The sequence below is a fragment of the Bos javanicus genome, chromosome 1, assembly GCF_032452875.1.
Source record: "Bos javanicus breed banteng chromosome 1, ARS-OSU_banteng_1.0, whole genome shotgun sequence".
Lineage (NCBI taxonomy): Eukaryota > Metazoa > Chordata > Mammalia > Artiodactyla > Bovidae > Bos > Bos javanicus.
In genome coordinates this window covers 65,908,698-65,934,866 of record NC_083868.1, presented here as the reverse complement: position 1 = coordinate 65,934,866, position 26,169 = coordinate 65,908,698, and the positions used below count along the sequence as shown (strand labels likewise).

At 35.7% G+C, this 26,169-nt stretch overlaps 1 protein-coding gene across 8 annotated transcripts in view; it reads right to left on the bottom strand.

Moving 5' to 3' along the window:
* The window catches only part of STXBP5L (syntaxin binding protein 5L), a 330,969-nt gene that overhangs the window by 252,099 nt on the left and 52,701 nt on the right, over window positions 1-26,169 (bottom strand). For all 8 annotated transcript variants that reach the window (XM_061401581.1, XM_061401487.1, XM_061401832.1 and 5 more), the window contains 2 exons: window positions 24,304-24,401; window positions 910-991 (listed from right to left, as the gene is read on the bottom strand). In XM_061401581.1, coding sequence (XP_061257565.1) covers window positions 910-991; window positions 24,304-24,401 — 180 coding nt within the window. The remainder of the gene's footprint in view (window positions 1-909; window positions 992-24,303; window positions 24,402-26,169) is intronic.

Genomic DNA, 26,169 nt, shown 5'->3' with positions numbered 1-26,169 from the left:
CTATATGAAATATTTTACCCATGTTTATGAGTAAAAATTCTTAGAAAGATATATATATGCAAATACACAGAGTTGTCAAATAAAAGATCATCATTCATGCCATAAGAAAACCACCAATGATATCTCATATTTTTCTCTCAACATACTGAGCCCAATCTGCTAAGTGCTCAAATTTGGTATGGCATAAACTCTTAGAACATTTTTGTATTGACTGACTCACTTAACATAAAAGAGTTCTAGAATATTAAAGGATCCATTGTAAAAATATGAGTCAAGAAGGCCTTAAGCAGCCTTCAACTACACTTTCTGAGCTTTATAAACTTTGTCTTTAGGGAGTTCCTCATCACCATAGGTCTATAAAAATAGGAATAGGGTAGGCAGCCTGGTGGGCTGCCATCTATGGGGTCACACAGAGTCGGAAACGACTGAAGTGACTTAGCAGCAGCAGGCAGCCAATGTCAAAATAGCTATGCCCTCATACACCAACAAATGATTATAAAAATACAGACAAACGCATTCAAATTATAAAACTGAAAAGATTATTTAATGGAAGATAAAGATAAAACATGAAAATTAACACTAGATGATTAAACAACATGGTGAAAGGAGAGTGTAGAGGGAAAGTTTAATGGTCAGTATGGCAATCAAAGGATTTTAGTAATTTTTTTAAAATTGCTTAAACAATTAATCTATAAATTATGCTACACAATCACAATAACAGGATCTTCTGGTAATACAAATTTTTTCCTTCAAAATTTAATAAATTAACAAATACAGGAGTGCAGTCTTTAACGAAAAATGTCACCATGAATAATATTTCATATGTATATATCTTTAAGCATGTAGAAAAATACTATGAAAACAATTACACAATGTGTGTGACATATAAATATTCAAGAAGATCCTTACCTCATTGATCAAGAATTGGAGTTGCAGGACAGCCGCACCACTTTCATGTTGACAATAACAATCAACACCAGGTCTTCCAAGTCTAAAATAATAAAAGTCAAGGATTCTAACATTTTAATTAGTATCAATATTCAGGTATAAAGAAAAAAACTAACCTACTTAGCAACCAACATTTGGCTTATTATTTACCTTTATTTTTGTAAATAAAGGGTTGAAAAATCATGGTCTTAGTTAATGGAAATTATATTATACAGCATTGTTTGTCAGCAAAATGACTGAATAAAATGTCCCTCACACATCAACCCCCTCAACAACAATAATTTTGCCTCTGCATGCACAGACCAAAGTGCATTCTCAGGAGCTCCAGGATCCAGGTTGGAGGTTATGAAGGTGCAGTCCATTTTCTCCACTGAGGAGACAGAACTGCCTCTAGGCAGCTGACTCACTGACTGTGGTCTCAGCTATAGAAACAGAAATAGCTCTGTTCCCCTGAGAATTTAGCTACAATCCCATTTGGCTCTGGGTCTGTCACCAGCATATCCCATATGTCAAGAGATCCAGAGGAGTCACATTCATCCATGTATCAGGTTAACAGGCATAATCAAGAACTTGTTCCTGGCCGTAGACCAGGAAGTGGCCTTTGAACCAGCTCCAGCTCACTCCACCTTTGGAGGAGAGCCCCTGGAAGTAACGTATAGTTCATCAGACTGTTGATTCTGAAATGGCCCCCTAACAGACCTCCAGCAGGTCTCAGCCACAGTTTAGGAACAATCTTACTGGCATAGGAACCCCTTAGGAAACATGCTTGTCTGGGCCCTCTAAGATTCTAAAAAGGATTTATACTCAGCTCAAGCCCCCTCACTGCCACAGTATGCTAGAATTTCTGCTGACACAAAGACTAGACAGGAGATACTCCTGTCTCTGCCCCTTGGAGTTTCTGAAAAAGCCCTATATATGACTCCAGCTTCCTCATAATCCATAGTCTGACAGTCTACAACAATCCTGAATGACCAGTGTCCCAGTAGGAAACACTCCTACTTGGAGATCTGAAAGGGCCCTACACCGAATCCCAGTCCCTCCCAACAGCAGTCTGTGAACAGTCCTGCTACCAAATATACCCAACAGGACGTTGGGTATATACTCCTGTCTATACTCTCAGAAATTCTGAGAGGGCCCAAAACCCCATAAACACTCCTAGCACAAGGACCTGTTGGCTGAGGACCCATGCATGGACCCTAAAGCGGACTCTTGTCCCAGTCCTACCCTACTGAACAAGGTACTACAGGCAGTCACATCCACCCAGGGACCAGAAGGGATCTATCCATACCAGCCCAAGACCCAGTAACAAGCCCACAAGTCATAGATGCCACTGTAGACCCAGCAAAAACTGCCTCCCATGCATGCTTCACAACAGCAATTATGGATATAATCCTATCAGCTCAGGAAACAGACAGGAGGTTTTTATCTCATGAAACCAGTTTGTAAAAACTGGAAGAGGTGTTTGCTTCCACAAATGCACAGACACCGATGTAAGGCTACACAGACAACAGAGAGTTATGCAAATGTGACACCACCAAAGGAAAGTAATAGAGCTCTAGTAACTGGTTCCAAAGAAATGGAGATTTATGACCTGCCTGACAAAGAATGTAAAATAATCATCTTAAACTGTATGAAATGCAAGAAAACACATAGAGACAACTGAACAAAATCAGGAAAACAAAATATGTTAAATAAAAGAAATGGAGAGAGATCAAAATGGTGGAGTAGAAGACACTGAGCTCACCTCCTCCTGTTGAATACATCAAAAATAGATCTACATGTGAGGCTTGCCTAAAATAAACTAGAGACTGGCAGAAAGGTTCTTTTACAACCAAGGGTATAAAGAAAGATCCACATAGAGTCAGGTAGTGAGGAAGGCAAAGTGATCAGGACCAGTGCCTAGCAGGAAGCACAGAAAAAGAAGGGGATATCACAGATTGGGAAGTTCTCCCTAAGGAATGAGGGGTTTGGACACCCCAGCCATTGTGCTGGAATCAGGAAGATGAGTCTTCTGAACGGCTTTAAAAACCTGCAGAGTTCCAAACAATAGCAAGGAGAGATAAGAAAGTCATCCTAAGTGATCAGTGCAAGGAAACAGAGGAAAACGATAGAAGGGGAAGACTAGAGAACTTCCAGATGTTCAAGCTGGATGTTCAAGGCAGAGGAACCAGAGATTAAATTGCCAATGCTGTTGGATCATAGAAAAAACAAGAGAATTCCAGAAAAACATCTGCTTAATTGACTACGCCAAAGCTTTTGACTGTGTGCTAAGTCACTGCAGTCGTGTCCGACTCAGTGCAACCCCATAGACGGCAGCCCACCAGGCTCCCCCGTCCCTGGGATTCTCCAGGCAAGAACACTGGAGTGGGGTGCCATTGCCTTCTCCAAAGGCAGGTAGATCACAACAAACTGTGGAAATTTTTTCAAGAGATGGGAATACCGGACGGCCTTACCTGCCTCCTGAGAAATCTGTATGCAAGTCAAGAAACAACAGTTAGAACCGGACATGGAACAACAAACTGGTTCCACATTGGGAAAGGAGTACTTCAAGGCTGTCACCCTGCCTATTTAACCTATATGCAGAGTACATCATGCAAAATGCTGGGCTGCATGAAGCACAAGGCGGAATTAAGATTGCTGGGAGAAATATCAATAACCTCAGATATGCATGCAGGTGACACCACCCTTATGGCAGAAAGCAAAGAGGAACTAAAGAGCATCTTGATGAAAGTACAAGAGGAGATTGAAAAAGCTGGCTTAAAACTCAACATTCAAAAACCCAAGATCATGGCATCTGGTCCCACCACTTCATGGCAAATAGATGAGGAAACATTGGAAACAGTGACAGACTTTTTTCTTGGGCTCCAAAATCACTGCAGATGGTGAGTGCAACCATGAAATTTAAAGATGCTTGCTCCTTGGAAGAAAAGCTATGACCAACCTAGACAGCATATTAAAAAGCAGAGACATTATTTTGCCAACAAAGGTCCATCTATTCAAAGCTATGTTTTTTTCAGTAGTCATGTATGGATGTGAGAGTTGGACTATAAAGAAAACCGAGTGCCAAAGAATTGATGCTTTTGAACCGAGGTGTTAGAGAAGATTCTTGAGAGTCCCTTGGACTGTAAGGAGATCAAACCAGTCAATCCTAAAGGAAATCAGTCCTGAATATTCATTGGAAGGACTAATGCTGAAGCTGAAGCTCTAATACTTTGGCTACCTGATGCGAAGAACTGACTCATTGGAAAAGACCCTGATGCTGGGAAAGATTGAAGGCAGGAAGAGAAAGGGATGGCAGAGCATGAGATGGTTGGATGGCATCACTGATTAGATGGATATGAGTTTGGGCAAGCTCTGGGAGATGGTGGTGGACAGGGAAGCCTGGGGTGTGGCAGTCCATGGGGTCACAAAGAGTCGGATACAACCAAGCGACTGAACTGAACTGACCTGAACTTGAGAAAAGAATAGATGAATACAGTGAGAATTTAAACAAGGAACTAGAAAATATAAAAAAGAACCAGAGAAAAAGAAACCAATACAATATTGTAAGTAATTAGCCTCCAATTAAAATAAATAAATTTATATTAAAAAAAAAAGAGTATAACAACTGGAATGAAAAACAGACTGAGGGAATTAACAGACTAGGTGACAAAGAAAAATGCACGTGCAATCTGTGAGACAGAATAATGGAAATCACCCAGTCATAACAGGAGAAAGAAAAATTTTTAGAGGTAAGGATAGTTTAAGGGATCACTGAGCCAACATCAAGCATTCATATTAACATTCACATTATAGGGGTCCAAGAAGTAAAGATAGAGAAAGGAGTTTAAAATGTGTTTGATGAAATTGTGGCTAAAAATTTCTAGAGCCTGAAGAAGGAAACAGACATCCAGACACAGGAGGCACAGAGGACCCCAAACAAAATAAACCAAAGAGACCTGCACCAAGAGATATCATAACTAAAATGGAAAAATTTACAAATAAAGAGATAACTGCAAAGGCAGCAAATGAAAAACAAAAAGTCACATACAAGGGAACACCATAAGGCTATCAGCTGATTTTTCTACAGATTTTGCAGACCAGATGGGAGTGGCATGACATATTTAAAGAGTTGAAAGGGGAAAGCCCACAACCTGGGATACTCTATTCCACAAGATTATCATTTAGAAGTGGAAGAGAGATAAAAACATTTTCTCTGACAAGCAAAGACTAAGAGTTCAATACTAAATTGACCCTAAAAGAAATGCTAAAGAGTCTTCCCTATGTGGAAAAGAAATGGCTACAGTAAGAAGTAAGAATTCATAGGAAAGGAAAAATCGTACTAATAAAGGCAAATATATAGTGAAGACTATGGATCAACCACTTAAAAAAGATAATGTGAAGATTAAAAGACAAAAACTGTAAAATCAATTACAAGAAACAATTAAGGGATAAATATGAAGGTGTAAAATATGTCATCAAAAACAAAAACATGGGGGAAGGAAGTAAAATATGTAGATCATTTAGAATGTGTTTAAGCTCAAATGACTACCACTTTGTAACAAACTGACATATAGATCAACATATATAAATCCCATGTTAACTACAAATCAAAAACATACCATAGATTCACAGAAACAAGAGAGAAAGGAACACAAGTATGACACTAAAAAAAAAATCACTGAACCACAAGGCAAGAACAGAGCAGAATCATAAAACAAAAAACAAGAAACAAAATGTCAATAAATACATGCCAATCAATAATCACTTTATATGTTAATGGATTAAATGCTCAAGTCAAAAGATATAAGGTAGCTGACTGTATTCTTAAAAAAAAAAAAAGGACACATCTATATCCTGCCTATAAGAGACTCATTTCAGAGCTAAACGCACACACAGACTGAAAGTGAGGGAATAGGTAAAAAACATTTCATACAAATGAAAACAACAAGAAAGTTGGGGTAGCAATACTCATATCAGACAAGGTCTACCACAAAGGAAAAAGAAAGGCATTATATAATTCTAAGAAAATCAAGTAGTTGCAGGAGGATTCCTACTTGTTGTCTCACGCAGCAGAAGATTCTTCACTCTTGATCTACAAAACCTCTGATGGAAAAGTTACTAGAACAGCATACAATTTGCATAAAACACACTGCAGCCTTACTGGTGTGCCTTCTAGCTTCTCAGTTCCCTGGGTCCTGTTAGATCCAGCGAACTGTTAGATCCAGGATCCTGTTAGATCCCAGTTTCTTATTACCACATCACATCCACCATGGAAGAATACCTTGTACTTTTCCACCTAAGTCACTGGGTCCAACAGCACAACAAAAGACTGGTGGAATAAGAACGCCTACCCGCAGCCGTAGGAATTTTTTTCTGTGGAAACGAAAAGCCTGCCTGCTCAGCAAGTTGAAAATGAAGGAGTGGCTCAAAGTAAAAGAAAAATAACTTAAAGACTGTATCATGGAAAACAAAGAGAAACCAGTTATCACAACATTTAATTTAAAATTTGAGGGGGAAAATACCTGAAAGATCTGTAGGCAACAGTAATGTTTTTCTTTTACTGTCCTTGAGAGTTCTTAGAGTGCCTTAAAAAAACATGTGACTGTATGAAGCAGTGTTCCAACTCAAACAGAATAATATGCTCTTAACACCTGAGGTTTGAGGAGACTATAGATATGTCTTAGCATTACTGTAGCAGGAAAATACAGAGAGAATAAATTATTTTTATAGTAGATCTTTAGCAAAAAAACTGTAAGTAGGAAAATAATTTGCTCTTTAAAGAGCAATATTTATCATGATATATTAGGTTAATCCTGGAGGAGGAAACAGCAACCCAGTCCAGTATTCTTGCCTGGAGAATCCCATGGACAGAGGAGCCTGGCAGGCTGCAGTTCACGGGGTTGCAAAGCGTTCAACACAACTCAGCAAATACATGATGATAGAAGGATCAATACAAGAGGATATAACATTCATTAACATACAGCTAACATAATGGCACATAAGTATATGAAGCAAATATTGACAGATGCAAAGGAAGAAACTGATAATAATACAATAATAGTAGAGGATTTGAACAGCCCCTTATACCGATAAACAGAGTATCCAGAAAAAAAATACTAAAGAAATAGTAGTCTTAAGTGACACATTAGACCAACTGAACTTAATAGGCATCCAGAGGACTTACATCCCCTAACAGCAGACTATACATCCTTTAAGTGCATATAAAACATTCTTCAGGACATACTGCATGCTATGTCACAAAACATGTCTAAACAAATTTAAAAGGATAAAAATACACCAAGAATTTTTTCTTAAAAAAAAAAAAGAAAAACCTAGAAATTAACTACAGAAAGAAAAACAGATAAAAAACATATACATATGACACTAAACAAGAGAGAGGAGATATATGTATACAAATAGCTGATTCACTTTGCTGTACAGCAGAAACTAACACAACATTGTAAAACACCTATATTTCAATATTTTTTAAAATTAAAACACAACATAATAAACCTTAGGGGATACAGATAAAGCAGTTCTCAGATACAAATTAAGAGCTAAAGCATCTACACACACAAAAAAAAATCTCAGTTCAGTAACCTAAAATTCAGTAACCTAAAATTAATGAGAAACAATAAAAGCAGAGAAAACTAAACCCAAGCAATCAGGAAAAAGGAAATTAAAAAGATGAGCTGATATAAATAAAATGGAAAATAAAACAATAAACAAAATCAATGAAAGCAAAGTTGGTTCTTTAAAAAAAAAAATCAGCAAAATTCATTTAGCTACATCAACCTTAAATAAAGAGAATACACAAGTAATTAGGAACTAAAAATGTGACAACACATCTTATAAAAATAAAGATTATAGAGGATATTATAAACAATTTGTATGTCAACAAATTAGATAATATAGAAGAAATGAACAAACTCCTAGAAATACATAAATTACCTAAACTGATTAGAAAAGAAATTTTAAAATCTGAATAGTCCTTTAAAGCAACTGATTTAGTAATTAACTATCCAGGATGAAAAGCTCAGATGGCATCATTGGTGAAATATACCAAAAAGTTAAGATTACTACCTATTCTTCATTAACTCTCTTAAAAATCAAAAGAGAAAACACTTCCCATAAGATGCTATTAGGCCAGTAGTGGCTCAGACGGTATAGCGTCTGCCTGCAATGCAGGAGACCCGGGTTCAATCCCTGGGTTGGAAAGATCCCAGGGGGAAAAAATGGCACCCCACTCCAGTACTCTTGCCTGGAAAATCCCATGGATGGAGGAGCCTGGTAGGCTACAGTCCATGTGGTCACAAACAGTCAGACATGACTGAGCAACTTCACTTTCACCCTGATACCTGATTCAAAGATGTTACAAAGAAAGAAAACTAAGGACTAATAATTTACTAATACAGACATTAAAATACTCAGCAAAAAATAATCAAAATGAATCCAGCAACATCTAAAAAGGGTCATTTCTTATGATCTGGTAAGATTTACTCCAGGAATGCAACACTGGTTTAACAACAAAAAATCAATTAATAATAATATAATAATAACAACAATAATGTAATACATTTATTATCAACAGACTAAAAGACAAAAATTACTTGGTTATCTCAAGAAGTGAAGAAAAGTTATTTGAAAGAAGTTTGTACACCTTCATGGTAAAAACTCTCAATAAATTAACAATAGAAAGAAATTTCTTCAATCTGATAAAGGGCATGTACAAAAAACCTACTGCTAATGTCATACTACTGAAACAATGAATAATTTCCTTCTAAGACAAGGAATGAGACAAATATGTACCAGAGGTTTTATCCAGGGCAACTGAACAAGAGAAATAAAGGATACCCAGATTAGAAAAGAAGAACTAAAACTATTTGTAGATAACATGATCTTGTACATACAGGTATATCTTATTTTACTGTGCTTTACTTTTTTAGCACTTCTCAGACACTGAGCTTTTTTACAAATGTAAGGTTTATGGCAACCCTGCATTATGAGATGATGCTTAGCATTTTAAGCAATAAAGTATTTTTCAATTAAAGCACGTACATTATTTTTTCAGACATAATACTATTGCATACTTAATAGGCAACAGCAGAGTGTAAACATAACTTTATATCCACTAGGAAACCAAAAACTTCATGTGATGCTTTATTGTGGTATTTGCTTTATTGCAATGGTCTGGAACCACAATATCTCCAAGCTATGTCTGCACACAATCCTAAGAAATACACTGAAAAATCATTACAACTAATAAAAGAGGTAACATTAAGGCTGCAGGTAACAAAATCAATGTACAAAAATCAACTTTCTCTATATACTGCTGCTGCTGCTGCTAAGTCGCTTCAGTCATGTCCGACTCTTAGCGACCCCATGGACTGCAGCCCACCAGACTCCCCCGTCCCTGGGATTCTCCAGGCAAGAACACTGGAGTGGGTTGCCATTTCCTTCTCCACTCTATACACTAACAAAGCACTATCCAAAAATTAAGAAAAAAATTATATTTACAGTAGTAAAGTAATAAAAGAATCTGCAATAAATTGAACAAAAGAAGTACAAAATATGTATTCCAAAAACTATAAACATTAATGAAAAAAATTAAAGACCTAACAAGTGGAAAGACATCTAATGCCCATAGATCAAAAGACTTAATATTGTTAAGGTGGTAATACTCTGCAAATACAGAATCAAAGAAATCCCTATCCAAATCCCAGCTGCATTTTTTTTTTTTGCAGAAATAGATAAGACAATGATTTTTGCAGAAATAGACAATAGACAAAAATCCATATGGATATTTAAGAGACCCAGTATATTAAAAAAAAAAACAAACCTTAAAAAATAAGAAGAATGTTGGAAGACTCAAACTTCAAAATACATAGAAAGCTACAGAAATCAAAACCAATGAGGTGCTGAAATAGAGTAGACATATAGGTAACTGGAACAGAATTGAGAATCTAGAAATAAATCCTCATGTATTTAGTCAACTGATTTTCAACAAGGATATCAAGACAATTTAATGGAGATAGACTTCTTTTTAGGAAATATTACTACAACAACTGAACATCCACATATAAAGTAATGTAGATCCCATCCTTATACCATATACAAAACCTAACTCAAAATGAATCACAGCTTAAATTAAAAAGCTAAAACTATAAAACTAATAGGGGAAAATAGTCACAGTAAAGCAAGTCACACAAATTTTCTGATTTCCCAGTGCATATAAAAGTTATTTTTATACTATATTGCAGCCTATTAAGTGTGTAACAGCATTATGTCTTTAAAAAACCAATGTACATATCTTAATTAAAAATACTTAATTTCTGCAAAGAGCTAAACATCATCTGAGCCTTCAGCGAGTCACACCCTTTTTGCTGGTGGATGACTTGAAACATTGCAAGAATTAACAAAAAGTGACACAGAGACACTAAGTGAGCAAATGCTGTTAGAAAAATGGTGCTGATAGACTTGAAGACAGGAGTTAGCACAAACCTTCAATTTACAAAAATGAATATCTCAAAGCAAAATAAAATGAGGTATACTTGTATTTAATTCATAGAACTGTATATTAAAAGAAAAAAGTCAAATTTACTATATGAAAATATTGAAAGGTGAAATTTAAAATGATTAATGTATTCTCTAAAAAGAAAAGTAACATCTCTTAAAAACATATGTTAAAATATAAACCTATTTTTAATATAAAAGTAAATAAAAATTATAAAGCATGGAGATGGTCAACTTAGGAAAACAAGTGATAAAGTAAAAATTATTTTACCTAATTAATATTTACAGATAAATCCAACCAACAATAGCAAAATATTCATTCATTTCAAAATACTCATTCATTTAACATTTATTATGATAGGTCACAGACAGGGCCATAAAACAAGCTTCAGTTAATTTAAAAGGATTCAGTTAATATACTGTCTGCTGCTGCTAAGTCACTTCAGTCATGTCCGACTCTATGCGACCCCATAGACGGCAGCCCACCAGGCTCCTCCATCCCTGGGATTCTCCAGGCAAGAACACTGGAGTGGCTTGCCATTTCCTTCTCCAATGGGTGGAAATGAAAAGTGAAAGTGAAGTCACTCAGTCGTGTCCAACTCTTTGCAACCCCATGGACTGCAGCCTACCAGGCTCCTCTGTCTCTGGGATTTTCCAGGCAAGAGTACTGGAGTGGGGTGCCATTGCTTTCTCCGTATACTGTCTGACCACAATGGAATTAAATTAGAAATCAATAATGAAAGAATTCTAGAAAAATCTCTAATATTTATAAACTAAATAAAACATTTATAAATAACCCACAGTTAAAGAAAACAAGTAGAAATTAGAAAATAATTCAAGCTGAATGGAAGGAAAACACATGTTAAAATTTGGGGATGGGGAATTACAATTCTGCCAAGAGGGAACAGCCCTATTCTCCCAGTTTCTGTCTTTCATAACTGAAAACAAGAGCAAAAACCCTGGAGATAACATTATAAACAAGCAAAAGTAAACTCTGAGGTAGAAAGAAAGAAAGAAATTTCCAGGCATCTCAGGACTTGTGGAATGACACAGTAGTGAGTTCCTTGAGTTTCCTTTGTGTCCCATATATGCTAGACAGAGCACTGCAGAAGTTTTCAACCCAGTATCACCAACTAGGACAGGTAAAAAATAAAGACAAAAGCAAAAAATCCAAGAAAAGCTATTCTCCAAAAGGACTGAGAAGAGGGTGGGCTAAAAGCCAACTGTGGCATTATCCATCCTATTCTATCCAAACATCAATGAAAAAAACCATACTCTCCTCCTTCCCACTCCATGGCGTTCAAGAGGGCTGACTAGGGAGCTGTTCATCTACCTCATCTCACTCCCACCATGCAGAGAGTACACTTTAAATCCTATAGCCACTGGTATTTAAGGACACAAGCAGGTTGCTAATCACCCATCCCCTGCCTGGAAGAAGCAGGTAGCACTTTGTTCCACTGCCAGGTTATATCAGTGCACTAAGCAGGATGCTGAATTCCCATCTCCACAGCAGTGGAGGCAGGGGGCAGCAATACAAGCCTGATGGGGTAGTACTATTGAGTCTAAATCAGCAGTTGATCTTCTATCCTCTTACCAGTATAAGGATGTTATTTTAATTTCTCCAACAAGATATGGCAGCCCTGGAGTACAGTGGCAACAAGTTTGAATGAGGTAGTATAAGGTGGGGCTAGTTATCATTAGGTTTCACTCACACCCTCCTAGCACCCCAAGTCAGCAAGGTGATAATTTGGAAGCAGAATCCTTCCACTTGACAGCAACAAGACTGAACAAGGTGGGTGAAGCAGGGCTAGTCAGCAACCAAATCATACCAGAGAATCCTAATAGGAGCTGAACCACTGTTTACATCAATGAGGCAAAACAAGGTGATGCAGGGAGAAGTGATTGATACTATGATTCCTTTATCTCCTGATGTCACTGGAGCACAGTGGGAAGGTGAACTTCCAACCCACCCACTTGAAAGGAAGCAGTATCGATCACTACCCTCCTTTTTCAGGGATGAGTATGTTGACAGGGCTCACCAAGAAACTCTACATACCCATCTGGGACTCAAACAGCAAAGGAAGAAGTTAAATGGTCACTCATTGCAGATGACATTATACTCTACATAGAAAATTCTACAGTCTTCACCAGAAAACTACTAGGATATATAAATTCAGTAATGTTGTAGGATACAAAATTAATACACAGAAATCTGTTACATTTCTATACACTACCAGAAAGAGAAATTAAGAACACAATACCATTTGCAATTGTATCACACAAAAATAAGCAAACTGATCACATGGATCACAACCTTGTCTAATTCAATGAAACTATAAGCTATGCTGTGTAGGGCCACCCAAGACATATGGATCATGGTGGAGAGTTCTGACAAAATGTGGTCTACTAGAGAAGGGAATAGAAAAACACCTCAGTATTCTTGCCTCGAGAACCCCATGAACAGTATGAAAAGGCAAAAAGATCTGACACTAAAAGATGAACTCCCCAGGTCAGTAGGTACCCAATATGCTATTGCAGAAGAGCAGAGAAAAAATTTCAGAAGGAACGAACAGACTGAGCCAAAACAAAAACAACATCCAGTTGTGGATGTGGCTGGTGGTGGAAGTAAAGTCTGATGCAGGATGGGGAACACATGTATACCTGTGGTGGATTCATTTCGATATTTGGCAAAACCAATACAATATTGTAAAGTTTAAAAAAAAAAAAAAAAGCAATACTGCATAGGAACCTGGAATGGTAGGTCCATGAATCAAGGCAAATTGGAAGTGATCAAACAGGAGATGACAAGAGTGAACATCAACATTTTAGGAATCGGTGAACTAAAATGGACTGGAATGGGCAAATTTAATTCAGATGACAATTATACCTACTACTGTGTGCAAGAGTCACTTAGAAGAACTGGAGTAGCCCTCATAGTCTACAAGAGTCCAAAATGCAGTACTTGGTGCAATCTCAAAAACAACAAAATCATCTCTGTTTGTTTCCAAGGCAAACTATTTAGTATCACAGTAATCTAATGCCAAAGAAGCTCAAGTGGAACAGTTCTCTAAAGACCTACAAGATCTTTAGAACTAACACCAAAATACATGTTCTTTTCATCACAGGAGTCTGGAATGCAAAAGTCAAGAGAAACCTGGAGTAATAGGCAAGTTTGGCCTTGGAGTACAAACTGAAGCAGGGCAGAGGCTAAAATAACTTTGTGAAGAGAACACACTGGTCATAGCAAACACCCTCTTCCAACAACACAAGACAACCCTATACAAGGACATCACCAGATGGTCAATACCAAAGTCAGACTGATTATATTCTTTGCAGCTGAAGCTGAAGAAGCTCTATAGAGTCAGCAAAAAGAAGCAAAACAGCAAAACAAAGCAAAACAAGCAAAAACAGCAAAAACCTAAATTGAAGAAAGTAAGAAAAATCACTAGGCCATTCAGGTATGACTTAAATCAAATTCCTATGATGATACAGAGAAAGTGACAAACAGATTCAAGGGATCAGATCTGATAGACAGAGTGCCTGCAGAATTATGGATGAAGGTTCGAAACATTGTACAGGAGGAGGTGAACAAAACCGTCCTGAAGAAAAGAAATGCAAAATGGCAAAATGGTTGCCTGAGGAGGCCTTACAAACAGCTGAGAAAAGAAGAAAAGCTAAAGGCAAAGGAGAAAAGGAAAGATATATCCATTTGAATGCAGAGTTCCAAAGAATAGCAAGGAGAGATAAGAAAGCCTTCCTAAGTGGACAATGCAAAGAAGTAGAGGAAAATAATACAATGGGAAAGATTAGAGATCTCTTTAGGAAAATCAGAGATACCAAGGAACATATCATGCAAAGATGGGCACAATAAAGGACAGAAATGATATGGACCTAATAGAAGCAGAAGATATTAAGAAGAGGTGGCAAGAATATACAGAAGAACTGTACAAGAAAGATCTTAATAATCCAGATAACCACAATGGTGTAATCACTCACCTAGAGCCAGACTCTCGGAATGCAGAGTCGAGTGGGCCTTAGCAAACAACACTATGATCAAAGCTAGTGGAGGTGATGGAATTCCAGCAGAGCTACTTAAAATCCTAAAAGATACTACTGTGAAAGTGCTACACTCAATATGCCAGCATATTAGGAAAACTCAGCATTGCCACATGACTGAAAAAGGTCAGTTTTCATTCCAATCCCAAAGAAAGACAGTTGCAAAGAATTTTCAAACTACCGCACAATAGCATTCATTTCACATGCTAGCAAAGTAATGCTCAAAGTTCTCCAACACAGGTCTCAACAGTACATGAACCAAGAACCTCCAGATGTTCAAGGCGGATTTAGAAAAGGCAGAGGAACCAGAGATCAAACTGCCAACATCTACTGGATCACAGAAAAAGCAAGTGAGTTCCAGAAAAACATCTACTTCTGCTTCATTGACTACGCTAAAGCATTTGACTGTGTGGATCACAATAAACTGTGGAAAATTCTTAAAGAGATAGGAATACCAGACCACCTGATCAGACTCCTGAGAAACCTGTACGCAGGTCAAGAGGCAACAATTAGAACTGGACATGGAACAATGGACTGGTTCCGAATTGGGAAAGGAGTACGTCAAGGCTGTATACCGTCACCCTGCTTATTTAATTTATATGTAGAGTACATCATGCAAAATGCCCCACTAGATGATGCACAAGCTGGACTCAAGATTGCCGGGAGAAATATCAATAACCTCAGATATGCAGATAGCACCACCCTTATGGCAGAAAGCAAAGAGGAACTAAAGATCATCTTGATGAAAGTAAAAGAGCAGAGTGAAAAAGCTGGCTTAAAACTCAACATTCAATAAATACAGTATACTAACGCATATATATGGAATTTAGAAAGATGGTAACAATAACCCGGTGTACAAAACAGCAAAAGAGACACTGATGTATAGAACAGTCTTATGGACTCTGTGGGAGAGGGAGAGGGTGGGAAGATTTGGGAGAATGGCATTGAAACATGTAAAATATCATGTAAGAAACAAGTTGCCAGTCCAGGTTCGATGCACGATACTGGATGCTTGGGGCTAGTGCACTGGGACGACCCAGAGGGATGGTATGGGGAGGGAGGAGGGAGGAGGGTTCAGGATGGGGAACACATGTATACCTGTGGCAGATTCATTTTGATATTTGGCAAAACTAATACAATTATGTAAAGTTTAAAAATAAAATAAAATTAGAAGAAAAAAAAGAAAAAAAAAAACCTCAACATTCAAAAAACCAAGATCATGGCATTGGGTTCCATTGCCTCAAGGCAAATAGATGGGGAAACAATAGAAACAGTGAGAGACTTTATTTTCTTGGGCTCCAAAATCACTGCAGATGGTGAGTGCAGCCATGAAATTAAAAGATGCTTGCTCTTTGGAGGAAATGATATGACCAACCTAGACAGCATATTAAAAAGCAGAGACATTACTTTTCCAACAAGGGTCCATCTAGTCAAAGCTATGGTTTTTCCAGTAGCCATGTATAGATGTGAGAGTTGGAGCACACATAAGGCTGAGCACCAAAGAATTGATGCTTTTCAACTATGGTGTTGGAGAAGACTCTTGAGAGTTCCTTGAACTGCAAGGAGATTAACCAGTCAATCCCACAGGAAATCAATCCTTACTATTCATTGGAAAGATTGATGCTAAAGCACCAATACTTTGGTACCTGATGCAAAGAGCTGACTCATTAGAAAAGACCCTGATGCTGGGAAAGATTGAAGGCAGGAGAAGGGGACGACAGACTACGAGATGGTTGGATGGCATCACTGCCTCAATGGACATGAGTTTGAGCAAGCTCTGGGAGATAGTGAAGGACAGGGAAGCCTAGCAAGCTGCAGTCCCTGTGGTTGCAAAGAGCTGGATATGACTGTTGGGTGACAGAACAACAACAACAACAAAAAGAATAAAAGACCTAGGAATAAATTTACCCAAGGAAGTGAAAGACGTGTATACTGGAAACTATAAGACACTGATGAAAGAAACTGAAAACATAAATAATAGGGTAGATATACTATGCTCATGCATGGAATGATTAACACTGTTAAAAATGTCCATACCATCCAAAGCAATCTAAAGATTCAGTGGAATTCCTAGAAAAATACCCATGCACTTTTCACAGAAACAGAACAAATAATCCTAAAATTTGTACACAACTACAAAAGACCTCGAATAGCAAAACAATCTTGAGAAATAAGAACAAAGCTAGACTTATCATACTCCTTCATTTTAAACTATATTACAAAACTATAAATAATCAACATAATATGATACTGGCATAAAAGCTGACACATAAACCAATGTAATAGAATCAAGATCCCAAAAATAAACCAGTGCCTATTTGGTCAACAAATATTTTACAAGGAAGCCAATAATATTCAACAGAAGAAGGACGTCTCTTCAATAAATGATGCAGGAAAAACTGCATCACTGGAGTTTTCTGGACAGTCATATGTAAAAGAATTAAGCTGAACCACTATCTTACACTGTATACAAAAATTAACTCAAAATGGATTAAGAACTTGGACAAAAGACATGAAACCATAAAACTCCTAAAAGAAAATATAAGCAATACACTCCTGGAAACCATTCTTGGCAATGATTCTTCAGACTTGACACAAAAAGGAAAACATAACAACAAAATATAAAATAAAGTGTGGCTACATCAAACTAAAAAGCTCCTGTACAGCAAAGGAAACTGTTAACAAAATAAAAAAGCAACCTATCCTATGGAAGAAAATATTTGCAAATCATGTCTGATAAGGGATTAATATTCAAAATATATAAAGAACTCATATAACTCAACAGCAAAACAAACAGTTCAATTAAAAACTGGCAAAGGATCTGAATGGATACTTTTGTGAAAAAGACTGACATACAGACAGCTAAGAGGTATTGAAAAGGCATTCAACATCACTAATTATCAGGGAAATGCTCAACAGCAATGGGATATTATCTCTTTCTTAAAATGGCTATTATTTGAAAGACAAGGAATAACAGCTGTTGGCAAGGATATAGAGAAAAGGGAACCCTTGTGCACTGTTAGTGAGATTGTAAATTGTGCAAGCACTATGAAAAACATAATGAGGTTTGGGATTGGCATGTATACACTACTATATTTAAAACAGCTAGCCTCTCCAGAAAGCAGGAATAGAAGGTACATACCTCAACATAATAAAAGCTATATATGACAAACCCACAACAAACATTATCCTCAATGGTGAAAAATTGAAAGCATTTCCCCTAAAGTCAGGAACAACACAAGGGTGCCCACTTTCACCACTACTATTCAACATAGTTTTGGAAGTTGTGGCCACAGCAATCAGAGCAGAAAAAGAAATAAAAGGAATCCAAATTGGAAAAGAAGAAGTAAAACTCTCACTGTTTGCAGATGACATGATCCTCTACATAGAAAACCCTAAAGACTCCACCAGAAAATTACTAGAACTAATCAGTGATTATAGTAAAGTTGCAGGATATAAAATCAACACACAGAAATCCCTTGCATTCCTATACACTAATAATGAGAAAATAGAAAGAGAAATTAAGGAAACAATTCCATTCACCATTGCAACGAAAAGAATAAAATACTTAGGAATATATCTATCTAAAGAAACTAAAGACCTATATATAGAAAACTATAAAACACTGGTGAAAGAAATCAGAGGACACTAATAGATGGAGAAATATACCATGTTCATGGATTGGAAGAATCAATATAGTAAAAATGAGTATACTACCCAAAGCAATTTATAGATTCAATGCAATCCCTATCAAGCTACCAACGGTATTTTTCACAGAGCTAGAACAAATAATTTCACAATTTGTATGGAAATACAAAAAACCTCGAATAGCCAAAGCTATCTTGAGAAAGAAGAATGGAACTGGAGGAATCAACCTGCCTGACTTCAGGCTCTACTACAAAGCCACAGTCATCAAGACAGTATGGTACTGGCACAAAGACAGAAATATAGATCAATGGAACAAAATAGAAAGCCCAGAGATAAATCCACGCACATATGGATACCTTATCTTTGACAAAGGAGACAAGAATATACAATGGAGAAAAGACAATCTCTTTAACAAGTGGTGCTGGGAAAACTGGTCAACCACTTGTAAAAGAATGAAACTAGAACACTTTCTAATACCATACACAAAAATAAACTCAAAATGGATTAAAGGTCTAAACATAAGACCAGAAACTATAAAACTAGAGGAGAACATAGGCAAAACACTCTCCGACATACATCACAGCAGGATCCTCTATGACCCACCTCCCAGAATATTGGAAATAAAAGCAAAAATAAACAAATGGGACCTAATTAAACTTAAAAGCTTCTGCACAACAAAGGAAACTATAAGCAAGGTGAAAAGACAGCCTTCAGAATGAGAGAAAATAATAGCAAATGAAGCAACTGACAAACAACTAATCTCAAAAATATACAAGCAACTCCTACAGCTCAATTCCAGAAAAATAAATGATCCAATCATTTGGCCCAATGACTGGGCCAAAGAACTAAATAGACATTTCTCCAAAGAAGACATACAGATGGCTAACAAACACATGAAAAGATGCTCAACATCACTCATTATCAGAGAAATGCAAATCAAAACCACTATGAGGTACCATTTCATGCCAGTCAGAATGGCTGCGATCCAAAAGTCTACAAGCAATAAATGCTGGAGAGGATGTGGAGAAAAGGGAACCCTCTTACACTGTTGGTGGGAATGCAGACTAGTACAGCCACTATGGAGAACAGTGTGGAGATTCCTTAAAAAACTGGAAATAGAACTGCCTTATGATCCAGCAATCCCACTGCTGGGCATACACACTGAGGAAACCAGAATTGAAAGAGACACATGTACCCCAATGTTCATTGCAGCACTGTTTATAACAGCCAGGACATGGAAGCAACCTAAATGTCCATCAGCAGATGAATGGGTAAGAAAACTATGGTACCTATACACAATGGAGTATCACTCAGCCATTAAAAAGAATACATTTGAATCAGTTCTAATGAGATGGATGAAACTGGAGCCTATTATACAGAGTGAAGTAAGCCAGAAAGAGAAACACCAATACAGTATACTAATGCATATATATGGAATTTAGAAAGATGGTAACAATAACCCTGTATATGAGACAGCAAAAGAGACACTGATGTATAGAACAGTCCTTTGGACTCTGTGGGAGAGGGAGAGGGTGAGATGATTTGGGAGAATGGCATTGAAATATGTATAATATCATATATGAAACGAGTCGCCAGTCCAGGTTCGATGCACAATGCTGGATGCTTGAGGCTGGTGCACTGGGATGACCCGGAGGGATGGTATGGGGAGGGAGGAGGGAGGGGGTTCGGGATGGGGAACACATGTATGCCTGTGGCAGATTCATTTCGATATATGGCAGAACCAATACAATATTGTAAAGTTTAAAAATAAAATTTAAAAAAAGAAATAAAAAAAATAAAATAAAACAGCTAGCCAACAAGGACCTACTGTATAGCACAGAGAATTCGGCTCAGTATGCTTCAATAACCTAAATAGGAAAAGAATTTGATAAAGAACAGATACGTATATGTGTAGAACTGAATCACTTTGCTGTACACTTGAAACTAACACATCATTGTTAATCAACTATACTGCAATACAAAATTTTAAATATTTTTAAAAGATAATAAAATAAAATAGAACTACCACCCAATCCAACAATTCTACTTCTGGGTATTTATCAGAAGGAAATGAAAATCTAACTCAAAAAGATATCTGTACCTTCATATTTACTCCAGAATTATTTTGCAATAGCCTAGACATAGAAACAACCTAATTGTCCACTGATGGATGAATGGATAAAGAAAATATGATATACATAGACATAAAACAGAATGTTACTCAGCCATATTAAAAGAATGAAATCTAGCCATTTGTGACAACATGTATGGACATCAAAGGCATTATGCTGATTGAAACAAGTCAGAGAAAGACAAATACTACACACTCGCACTAAAAAACAGAAATCTAAAACAAACAAACAAAAATACTGAACACATAGAAACAGGGAACAGATTGGTGGTTGCCAAGTTCAGAGGTGTGGGGTGGGCAGAATCGATGAAGGCGCTCCAAAGGTCAAACTTTCATTATAAAATAAGATCTGAGGATGTAATGCACAGCATGGTGATTATAGTTAATATTACTCTACTGTGTATTTGAAAGCTGCTAAGAGGGTAGATCTCTAAAATTCTCATCAGAAGAAAAAAGGTTTTTGTAACTATGTGTGGTGACACATTAACTAGACTTATTGTGGTGATCATTTCACAATATATAGAGATACTGAATAATTATGTTGTATATATGAACCTAAGATAACATTTTATGTCCATTATATCTCAATAAAAAAGAAAGAAAATAATCAAACAATATTCTATATACAATAAACTCACTTCAAATACAATGACATCAGTTTACAGTAAAAGGATAGAAATAGCTATAACATGTAAACATTAATTTGTTTTTAAAAAGTACGAGTAGCTATGCTAACATCACATAACGTCAATTTCAGAGCAAAGAAAATTACTGGAGATAAGTAAAAACACTACATAATGATAAAGGGGTTAATCCATGGAAGGTATAACAATTCTAAATGTGTGCATACCAAACCACAGACCCTAAAAATACAGAAAGCCAAAACTAATGAAGCTAGAAAGAGATTTCTAATTATATCCATAATTAGAGTTGGAGTTCCTAACTCACTCTACTCTAGGGATTTGACAAGAATTACCAGACAAAAATTAGCAAGAATATAGAACTCAACAACACAATCAACCAGTATTTAGTTGACAAATATAAAGCATTCCACTCAGAAGGAAAAGAATGCACATGTTCTTCCATAGTCTATAGAGTATCTACCAAGAAAGATCATATCCTAGGCCACAGAACAAATCTCAACAAATTTAAAAGAATTAAAATCATAAAGTGTGTGTTTTCTGATCATAATGGAGTCAAAGCTGGAAATTTTCTTGTTTTTGATTTCTAAACACTTGCCATTTAACTAAAATACTTCTAAGTAATTGATGATTCAAAGAAGTCTCAAAGACAATTTTTAAAACTACATATGACTGACTGAAAATTCAAACACACATATCAAAACGTGTGGAAATAGTTAAGACTGTGCTGGGAGGATAATTAATAACACTAAATGTACACCTTAGAAAAGAGAATGAAAATTCTCAAATCAATAACATGCTCCCACTTCAAAAAACTAGGAAAAAATAGCAAAATAAGCTCAAAGAAATACTAAAGATAATTCAGGATAAAATGGAAAGAATAAAACAAAAGCAATTAAACAAAAGCTAGTTCCTCAAAAAAAAAACAATAAAAATTTATAAACCACTAGTAAGACAGACTACAAACTATCCAAATAAAATAGAATGCTAAAGTAGTCCTATAATTAATTTTAAAAAGTGAATCTGTAATATAAAATCTCATAGTCTCCATTAGAAAATACTTACAAACATTGAAAGAATTAACACCAATTTTATACAAAATATTCCAGAAAACAGATGTAGAGAGAACCTTTCTCAGTTCATTTTATGAATCCAGTACTACCCTACTATGAAAAGCAAACAAGACAATACAAATAGAAAGTTCACTCAAAAAGGAATCTGTATTTAAATATAAAATGTATAACTATAATTTAGAAAAAAAAAGAAAATAAGATACAAAGTGAGACAAAGAGTTCTAAAAGGTGATATCAAAGCAGCACAATCTATAAAGGAGAAACTGATAAACTGGACTCTAAAAGTCCGATTAAGTGGGTGAAAAGATAAGCTGAAGACTGGAAGAAGATAAATATAATATTACACCATTTATATGTGGAATCTAAAATATGATACAAATGAACTTACTTACAAAACAGAAACAGGCTGACAGTCATAGAAACGAAACATGGTTACTAAAAGGGATAGACAGGGGAACAATAAATTAGGAGTTTATGATTAGCAGATACAAACTAGTATATATAAAACAGATAAACAACAGGGTCCTACCATACAGCATAGGAAACTATATACAATATCTTGTAATAAACTATAATGGATAAGAATAGAAAAGATATATATATATATATGAATCATTTTACTGTATGTCAGAAACTAATACATTACAAATTAACTACTTAAATTTTTTTAAATGTTTAAAAATAAAATAACAAACAAAAGAAAAAGACTGAAGAAAATAATTGCAAATCATATATCTGACAAAAGATTAGTATCTAAAATATACAAGAATACCATAATGAGACATCACCAGAAAATGATCAGAATGGCTACAGTAACACTAAATGCTGGTAATGATATAGAGATACAGAATCACTCATATACTACTGGTGGGAATAAAAATGTTATGACCACTCTGGACAACAGTTTGGGATTTTCTCATAAAACTAAACATGCAACTATTGCACAACCCCTGCAGCTGCTCTCCCGGACATTTATACAAGAGAAATGAAAATTTATGTTCACACAAAAATATGTACACAAATGTTCATAGCTGCTTTAATCATAATCAGAAACTGAAAATCCAGATATCCTTCAGCAAGTGAAAGGTTAAACAAGCTGTGGTACATCCCTACCATGGAACATTACTCAACAATAAAAAAAATTCAACTATTAATACATACAACAACTTCAATGAGTCTTCAGAGAATTATGCTGAGTGATAAAAGCAAACCTCAAAAGGTTACATACAGTATGTTTTCATTTATATAACATTTTTAAAGTGACAAAATTATTGAAACAAAGAACAAACAAGTGATTGTCAGGAGTCAAAGATGAGGCTGAGGGAACTGGAGGGTAAGGATGCGGCTCTAAAAGGGCAACATGAGAAATCTCTGCAGTGATAGAAATGCTCTTTACCTTGAGTATATCAATTTCCTGGTTGTTGTAGTATACTCTTGCCTGGAAAATCCCATGGACGGAGGAGCCTGATAGGCTGCAGTCCATGAGGTCGCTAAGAGTCGGACATGACTAAGCGACTTCATTTTCCCTTTTCACTCTCATGCACTGGAGAAGGAAATGGCAACCCACTCCAGTGTTCTTGTGTGGAGAATCCCAGGGACGGGGGAGTCTGGTGGGCTGCCGTCTATGGGGTCGCACAGAGTCGGACACGACTGAAGCGACTTAGCAGCAACAGCAGTAGTATACTAATAGTTTAAGATATTTCTATTGGGGGAAATCGGATAGAAAGTACATGGGATTTTTCTATATTACTTCTTAAAAACTGCACAAGTCTATAATTATCTTAAAAGTTTATTTACAAAACTGGGATGACACTAAAACAAAATCTGGGAGGATATTTATAACTCTACAGGCATATATTAGAAAAGAAGAAATTTCTCAAATCCATGACCTCAGTTTTCACCTTAGAACACCAGAAGAAGAAGATAAAATGAAACCCAAGATTAATCAATAGAAAGGAAATAAAAAAGACCACATCAGGAATCAATGAAATAAAATATAGGAAAATAATACAGAAAAACAATAAAACCAAAAATTGCTTCTTATGAAAATCAGTACAGTTAATAAGCTTCTAGCTAGACTAACCAGGGAAAAAACACAAAACACAAATCACCAATATCAAGGATTTTAAAAGGGACATGAATACTTATCTCACAAACATTAAAAATATACCAATTAATTTGATGACATGGGTTACTCATGTCTAAAGAAACAATAAAATTTATTTGGTCATAAATATTTCACTTACCTGAATATTTAAGGAAATTTAATTGGCATTAATATAGTAAATAATGAACCAAAAATTAAGGATACATTCGTATAGCACCAGTTCTCGTCCCAATAGCCAAGATTTTCTGAACTGGATCAAAGGCTAATGTGGTGGGCTGATAAGGAAAACCATGCCGAACTGTCTGAAAGAGAAAATACTGAAAATAGTCATCAGGGAAATAAAAATTAAAGTCACAACAAGATACCACTATCCAACCAGCAGAATGACTAAAATAATTATTTAGTTTTATAAAAAAGACCACCAAGTGTTGTTGGCAGGAGTGTTAAATCACAAACACTTTGGGAAAACATGTTGCAGTTCTTTAAAAACTAAACATATACCTGTCCTATGACCTAGAAAGTTCACTCCTATGTATGTAACCAAGAAAATAATGAGCATATGTCCACATATTAATTGGTGTAAGTACACCCCTAACAGCTTTAACAACCTAGAAAAAACTCAAATGACAAACAAGAGAAGCAAACATCAAAACTGTGGTATATGCATACAATAGAATAACTCAACAATTAAATAATAAAAACTAATGACAGAAACGAAAACATGGATGATTCTCAAGAACATTATGCTAAGTAAAGGAAGCAATACACAAAAGAGTAGGTATAGTATGATTACAAATATAATATAAACAAGCAAAACTAACCTATGGTGAAAAAAATCAGAACTGGTTTTGACTTTGATCACTTGGTTTGACAAGTGGTTGACTTGAGGAGAACTGACTAGAAAGAGCATAAAGGAACTTTACTAAGTGAAGGTAATATTCTATATTCTGATAAGGTTTGAATTTTACATGTGTATACTTTAGTCAAAACTCATAAAATGGTATAACATATAAATAATATGAGTATTCCAGTATAATTCTTTCAACTCCACTGTATGTTTGAAAGGTTTCATAATATCACAATGGGAAAGAAAGAAAAGAAAAATATAAAGAGCTCATAATATGACAAAAGAGATAAGACTAACATGTAAAAAAGGAATATGCAATATTAGATTAATTAATTTCAAAACGAAATATGCTAGAACCTTTAAAAAAAATAGACAACCCACATAAGTCAGGAAAAAAGAGATTCTATATCTTGTTCAGTCAAATATTTAGTGGTCCAAAAACTACTTTTAATGGAAATATTTTTATAATATATTGCTTTTGTAAATATTCAAAGATGAAAAGATTAAAGATAGCATGCAGTTTATCTAAAATTCATTCCCCAGATAAAACAAAGTAGAGTTCATTGCATAATTCCTCATTTTCCTTTAACGCATGTAAGAACATATATGCAAAAGCATATTAATATATAACCAAATCTGTATTTTTCTTACTTAATAGCATATTATGGAAATATTTCCACAAAACAATACATTTAGATGTTCTTCAACCTATTTAAAGATTGTAGAGCTCATTATAGTATGAATATACCACAATGTCTTTAACCAACGAACTATTGTTCTATAATCTCCAAAGAATTCTCAACTAAATTGGCAAAAAATATACTTAGCAACAAAACCCACTTCCTATTCATGATCCTTAACTGAGGTGTTTCCCTCTTCATTCTCAATTGTCTTTGTTTTGACTTATAAACAAAATTGTCAAGAGGAAGATACTCTAAATTCTCATGCAGATCAATGTGGATAACAATAATCAGAATATAGTTTCTCTCAAAAAAAAAAAAAAAGAAAAACAAGAGGTAGGTATACTTCCCAATTCATTTTATGGCCAATATTACCCTGATCCTGGAAACTAAGTCATCACAAGAAAAGAAAACTAAAGACCACTAATTATTAATTAATATGGATATAAAATTCCCTCCCCAAAATATTAGCAAGCCACTCATCAGCAGAAAAGTGGAAGATTTACTGAGCATGGCCCTGCCCACCAGACCAAGACCCACTTT